Source organism: Fomitiporia mediterranea (genome assembly GCF_000271605.1).
Source record: "Fomitiporia mediterranea MF3/22 unplaced genomic scaffold FOMMEscaffold_4, whole genome shotgun sequence".
NCBI lineage: Eukaryota > Fungi > Basidiomycota > Agaricomycetes > Hymenochaetales > Hymenochaetaceae > Fomitiporia > Fomitiporia mediterranea.
Window position 1 is genome coordinate 409,667 of NW_006760389.1, and position 7,496 is coordinate 417,162.

At 39.5% G+C, this 7,496-nt stretch overlaps 1 protein-coding gene across 1 annotated transcript; it reads left to right on the forward strand.

Moving 5' to 3' along the window:
* Window positions 1-971: 971 nt before the first annotated feature.
* Window positions 972-1,433, forward strand: FOMMEDRAFT_80447 (uncharacterized protein; the record flags this gene model as incomplete). The annotated part of the gene is made up of 1 exon (XM_007264437.1): window positions 972-1,433. A coding segment is annotated over one exon (462 nt), but the record flags the coding sequence as incomplete, so codon positions are not given.
* Between the last annotated feature and the right edge of the window lie 6,063 nt (window positions 1,434-7,496).

A 7,496-nucleotide genomic window follows, 5' to 3' on the forward strand; every position in this document is an offset into this window, starting at 1 on the left:
ACCACTCTAGTCTCCTAAGACTTGTAGTTTAGCTCCCCCTCAAACTTAACAAATCACCTGTGATCTTCTCTTAGACACTTCACAGGAGTTTCATCTGGAGCCCACTGTGAGGGAGGTTTCCATAGTTAAACAACACAAGTTCCAACAGTTCTCAGCATCCTGAACAGGTTTCTCAGACACTAGCCTGTAGGCTTAGGTCAACTCAGTCACAGTCAGCACTAGTACCTGTATTGAGTGGAACACACTGATCTGCTAGAATCCAATCACACTGTAAAACGTCCAATAGTCCAAACACTAGAAGTACAGAATCTGATATTGCAGAAACCTTAGGAACACCATCAGAACAGTAGAGCACTTGAGTTAGTAACAAAGAGGAGGAAGAAGAAGACCTTGTAGCAACATCACTCAATCCCCAAGTAATTGATTTCTGAATTTGCAACAAACTGCCACATTTCATGTCCCCAGAATTGTGTACAGGATTGCTAGCTACCCTACAACCTTCCCAAATCACATCAACATCACAACTGACTGTAACTGGCACACTGTGTCACAGAAGAGCACAGTTGTCTCTACAGGAAACAGAGACAGTCTAGCAGCCAGTATCTTTACTCACACTAGTAACCAGCATATTGTTAGCAACACAGCTCCAATTACAGTAACAGCAACTTGTAAGTGACACACAACTACTTTAGCAACTACAAGTAAACACACAAATTCTATTGTAACCAAGACCAGTAGTGCAGCCAATGGCCACATTGAACGTTCTGAAGCTGCCTTGTTGTAGAGCATGTAATACACTGTCCTTTAACAGAACCAAGCCCTGAGAATTGTAGAGGTATTTTACAGACATGGAAAGTCTTGCAAACAAATACAATATAGCTAGAGCAGATATCATTCTGCTCATGATGAAGTATGTGCCTGTAGAAGTGGAGGATTTGTGGGATAATACAGATAAAACATCTTAGGATACATTTAAGACAGGAGTAATTGCATATTACCTGAGTCTTAAGACAGGAGCACAATATGCTAGAAGTGACTTGGATACTATAGTACAGAAATGGGCAGAGAGAGGAATTACAAATAGGGACAATTTGGGAACATACCACCAAGAGTTTACACTCATAGCAACCTATTTGACAACTAACAATAAGCTGTCACTAGAGGAATCTTGCTACATTTTTCTGCATGTGTTCTGTAGAGTAATCACAGAAAAACTGACACAGAAGTTAGAAATCAAGTATCCAGACTATGAGGACAGACTTGCATACAATATTGTGCAAGTTGTAGCTACAGTAGGGTCAATCCTTAGGGGATCTACACTCACAGTAGTTAGTGGATCAGATACACTTGTGAGTCAGCCTGTGATTCTGGTCAAACAGGAAGAAGTTAATTTGACAAGCATTGTGGAAGTGCTTCAGAGTCTACAATTGTAAGTAGAGTCAATGAAGCAAGGCCCAAGATCAGGAGGAGGAGGATATGGTGGAGGTTTAGGCAGAGGATCAGGAAACAGAAGTTGCACGTTTTGTGGAGAATCTGGACATTTTATACACAGTTGCTCAAAAGTATTAGAATACATTACAAACAGGAAGTGTGTGTAGAGCCCAGACAATAAAATTATCATAGCTAACAGAAACACCATTTCTGGGATAGGGCAGACCTTGAAGGAAAAGGTTGATAGCCACTTTCTATTGTTGCAAATGTACTCTGTTAGTTTTGTAGAGGCTGCACCAGTTGTAGCACACAGTCTAGGAGCTCCTGTACCAGTTACAATGGTAGAGGTTGATGAAGAAGAAGAGGAGGAGGTGGAGAACCTTGTAGAGCTCAAAAGGCTTGAAGTAATGCTTGGAGAAGCCTACAAGAAGGTTGTAGAATGATTGAAAGCAAAGGATGTGAAGGGGAAGGGAAAGTAAGGGTGTGATTACAAAGTAGCAAAACCTGCAGATATTGGACCAGTGCCAGCAAGTATGTACTGAGATGCAACTAGGACAAAGGAGTACCTGTACTGCTACATCACACCAATTGAGGACCTGGAAATAGTTAGAAGAGTTTTAGATTGTAGCTTGGACCAGGAAGTGTGTATTACATAGTAGGAGTTGCTTGCATTGTCTCCAGAGCTTTAGAAGAAGACTTGTGAATTAGTAACGTCAAGGTGCTGAACAGATAGAAACACTGTGTTCTACAGTAGAGAACCACCCATTACAGGATCAAACAATAGTGGGCTGTAGCAGTATTGTAACATGTTAGCAGAAGTTAACCATTTGCTTCCACTCTGTATGCTTGAGGCAATAGTAGACAGAAAAATTGAGGTAGATTGTGTGCTGGACCAGGGATCAAGTGTAAACATAGTTCAAGCTGATGTATGGGAAGCATTAAAGATTCTGTTAGATCACAATATGGCCATTATGCTTGAAACAGTAGACACTAGTCAGGGATCGACTGTAGGACAGATTCCAAGGTTGCAACTCTCTATAGGAATGCTTCACATAAATATCACAGCACAAGTTGTGTAGAAAGCTCTGTTCAGGATCTTGCTAGGTAGACCATTCTTTACAACTACAGAATGTGAAACCAAAGATTTCACAAATGGAGAGCAGCACATAATGCTTTAGGACCTGAATGATCTGTCAAGGAGGTGGTCTCTGTCTACTAGAGTGAGGGCACTGTGATACAAGCTGGAGACAGATTTTTGAGAAGTGTCAAGGAACTGGAAACACTACAATTCTAGGAAGATACACATATGACAAGCAGATTAGGAACAAACAAGCAGAAGAGTAATAGTAAGGTAATGATTCTATACAGAGGAAGAGACGAAGGAAATAGAGTAAATGCAAGAAAGGATTGTAGTCAGGGATCACAAGTCACAGAATTATGGATGATAGAGGTAGTAGAGTCATGGAAGTTAGTAATTCTTGATACACCAGATGACAAACTCAACACAGTTTCATGGGCTTACAAGAAAGTCATGAATAAGGTGTGCTCTATACCTGGAGTACTTCCAGAGGAGTTCTGCATAGTCAGACAACAGCACCCCAATCCTCTAGCTAGAATGCCTATATTACCAACAATACTACAGCCCTTTGTGCCTACTAGCCAACTTACAGAAGAGTGGATACAAGCAATTAGAGAATTGTGATCAGGATTCCTATGGCTAGAAGAATGGAAACTTGCAGAAAACCTATTAATGCTACAGTCAGAAGTGTTTGCATGGATGGAAGAGGAGCAAGGAACATTGGACCCCACATACTTCAATCCTATTTGAATTCCAACCATAGAGCATGTACCATGGGTAGAGAAAAGTATTCCAATCACATACAGAATTGAGAAGAGGGTGATTAAGTTGTTGAAGGAGAAGTTGTGTAACAGAGTAATAGAACCATTGAATTCCTCCTATTGATTGTGATGGTTTTGTATCACAAAGAAAGACAGAGTATCCTTACAATTTATTATTGATTTGCAGAGGTTAAACACAGTTACAATAAAGGATGCAGCTGTTCTGTCAAACATGGAACTAATTGTGGAAAGCTACAGAGGTTGTGCATACTATATGCAACTTGATTTGCATATTGTGTTTGATCAGAGGAGTTTGAATGAGTAGTCTAGAGATCTGACAATGTTCTAGACACCTCTAGGGACATTTTGCTTGACAGTATTACTAATGGGTTACACCAACTCAGTACAGATTCTGCATAATGACTTAGTGTTCATTCTTTGTGACAAGATTCTGGATGTCACAAACCTATACACAGACAACATTCTGGTAATTGGACCCTGCTTAAGATATGAGACAGTAGACAGAACAGAGGAAACGCTTCCCAAGAATGAGGGAATACAGAAGTTTGTATACAAGTATCTGATGGATGTAAACTGGATTTTGCAGAGAGTGAAAGCTGTAGGAGGGACGTTTTCTAGAAAGAAGATGATGCTTTGTAACAAATCTGCAATATTTGTTAGGCATAAGCTGACATATTTGGGGAGAGAGGCTGAAGAATCATGAATACAGAAGGTTAGGGATTGGCTGCCTTGCAAGAGTGTTATGGAAGTATGGGGATTCCTTGGAACAGTAGGAGTGCTTTGTGTTTTTATTCAGAATTATACAAAGTTAGCACAACCACTCAATCAACTCACACAAAAGAACTTGATATTCAATTAGAATGATGAGGCACAGAAATCTATGGACACACTCAAGGAAGCAGTTTTACATTGCCCTACACTAACACCAATCAACTATGAGTCAGAGTATCCAGTAGTCTTGGTAGTAGATTTGTCTATCATTAGAGTAGGATAGTATATCAGTCAGGAGCACCTGGATCACAAACAGAGAATAAATCAATTTGGATTGATTAACTGGAACACAACACAAGCACAATATTCACAAGCAAAAATAGAGCTCTTTGGACTTTATCACACACTTTACACATTGCACATATATCTCATAGGCATCAAGAAATTAATTGTGGAAATGGACACTTCATATGTAAAGGGAATGATTAATAAGCCTGACCTACAGCCTAATGCTACAATCAATTGCTGGATAGCTAGTATTTTGCTATTCGATTTCGAGTTCTACTACATTCCTGCATCAGACTTTAAGTGTACAGACAGATTATCACAATGCTGAGCAGCACCCAAAGACCCCCCAGACAACAACACCTATGAAGACTGGATTGATAAGTCATACAGATTTTATATAGCAGAAATAGAATCTATACAATACAGACATCAGTTGGAAACTTGTAGGGCTACAGAACACAAAGCCTTGTTAGTTGAGTGTGTAGAAACACAGTCCCAGGTTTCAGATGCAACATGCTGGGAGACACACAACAACATTATTGACAAATCATTTCAAGTAAACAAGGACACACCACAGGCAACACGTTCTAGCAGACCACAACATAGATTATTCCTGGAAGTCATTATTCTGAAACAGAACTGGAATTGGATATGTTGAGATAAACTGGAATGACCTGATCCAGAATGTGGAAGAGTGGAAGGTGTAGCAGACGAAGGAGTACATGAGTAGGAACCTGGAGGAGAGTCTTACAGAGTTGTGGGAACTGAGGAGGTAGAGGGAGCAGATGACAAAGTAGAGGGTGATGATCTAGAGCTGATAGGGGTTGTGCACAGTATCTGTAGTAACAAGGCTGAGGGTTTGGACACAACAGTAGAACAATTTCCACAGTCACTAACTGCTGAAAGGTAAGAAGCAAGACTGAAGGCTGTGAAAGAGTATCTTGGCTTGCTCTGCAAACCAAGCAGAATCACAGATGCTGATTTTCCAACATTTATACAATACACAGTACAGTTCTTTGTACAGAACAACAAGATCTGGTGTCAAGGTCCTGAAGGAAAGTATCAGATTGTGCTGGATAAGGACAGGAGATAGGAGTTGGTTAGGATAGCACACAAAGACTTAGGACACAAGGGAATCTTTGCAGTACAAGCCTGTTTACTGGATCAGTTCTAGTAGCCATCTCTTGCAGAAGACGTTAAGTACTTCATTAGGACTTGTCATGTATGTCAGACTTGGCAGATGCAACAAGTGCTGATTCCACCAAGTATTCCAGAGATTGTACTGCTTTTCCAAAAGATCCACATAGATATGAAGGTTATACTGAAAGCAGGAAGATTCTGATATATTGTGTATGCACACTGTTTGTTATCAGGGTATCCAGAGTTTCACATGCTTTGTGTAGAGAACAGAAGGACAATAGGACAGTTCATCTTTGAAGAACTTCTATACTGATACAGGGCATGTCCTGAGCTTGTAATGGACAACAGAACACCTTACATTACAGTGCTGGACTATTTGCAAGAACAGTACCACATTAATCATATTCAGATTTCTGTGTATAACTCCTGTACAAACAGAATTATTGAGCAGAAACACTTGGATGTATAGGAAGCAATTGTAAAAACAGTAGGAGACAATATTGGACATTAGTATAAGTACACACATTCTGTGTTCTGGGCAGAGTGGATTACAATTCAGAAAGTGACTGGATATTCTCCTTATTACCTTGTTCATAGAGTAGAGCCAATATTACTGTTTGACCTGAATAAGGCAATGTATTTGGTTCCACCTGAAGGATCACCACTAACAACAGAGGAACTGATAGCAATACGAGTGTGACAATTGTAGAAGAGACTGGACAACCTTATGCAAATGATGGAAGGTGTATGGAAAGCCTGCAAAAGATACACAAAGCATTTCACAGAAGTCAATTGTAATCAGATCAAGGACTACAACTTTGCTCCAGGTGCACTAGTGCTAATCTGCAATTCAAAAGTGAGCAACAACTTAGGACAAAAGATGAAACTGTAATACCTCAGACTGTTTGTAGTGGTGTGAAGAACGAAAGGAAATGCTTATGTTGTAGCAGAATTGGACAGAGCAGTGGCCAAGTTACATATTGCAGCATTTTGCCTAATTCTGTATTTTCTGTATTCACGTTTAACAGTTCCTATCTTGCATCTTATTAAGGCTGCAGAACTAACACTGGAAGATGCAGAACTGTACAGGACTAGTTGCAAGGATACAGATGATCTAGACAACTGTGCTTTGGATGCTATGCTTGAAGTAAAACCAAGTGTAGAAGTCACAGACTCTTGATTCAAGAATGTACAATTTTTCAATATACCCTCCCAGTCTTGTACTGGAAACTAAAATATAGGGATTGATTCCCTACCAGCAACACCTAACAGTTGTGTAAATCTGTAAATACTGTGTTCTACCACAGTTCCCTATGCTTTGTTATGTTTTATATTCACATACTTTTGATCTTCTGTTACATTCCTTCTCATTTACAATAAATTGCAAAAAGCCCATACAACATTCTATAAGTATATAAACCTTTATACAAATTATGATTCTTTTCCACCTATTCCCATCCTATTCCACTAGTTCTATACATAAATCATAAAAATATCCATCCATCCATTCCATTCCTCTTAACTCTCTAATTTCATCTATTTTCCTATCCATTCCATCCATTTCTGTTCCATTCTGTTTATTCCTTACGTTTCTAGTTTTTTTTTCATAAAAACAAAACTGGACTTTTATTTCTCTACTTTCTACCCTGTTCTAATTCCTACTCTAACTCTTCCACCCCACTATCTACAGAGGCTTCTGCTGCCATGGTTAAGAAGTTGATACCCTGCCTCAGAGCCATGATCTTTGCATCAAACTTGTTCTTCATTGTCATCAGCTGTAACTCCAAGTCATTCAGCTCCTTGGTCATCTGTGAGTGGAGGTTGCAGACTGTTCCAGCTTTACTACATGCGATCAGAGGGATGACAGAACACAGGTTCCGAGTTGTCAGAATGTTGTCTAAATACACACTAACATACTCTAAGTTAATCAGATCTGTAAGGATGTGATTCATGAATGACTGGAATGTTGTGAGTAAGTTAGTTAGTCTGAAGAACATTATAGTCAGTTTGTACAATCTGTAATTAGTTTAGAACACAGTCTTCTACTCATCTCTGTCTTGGATCTG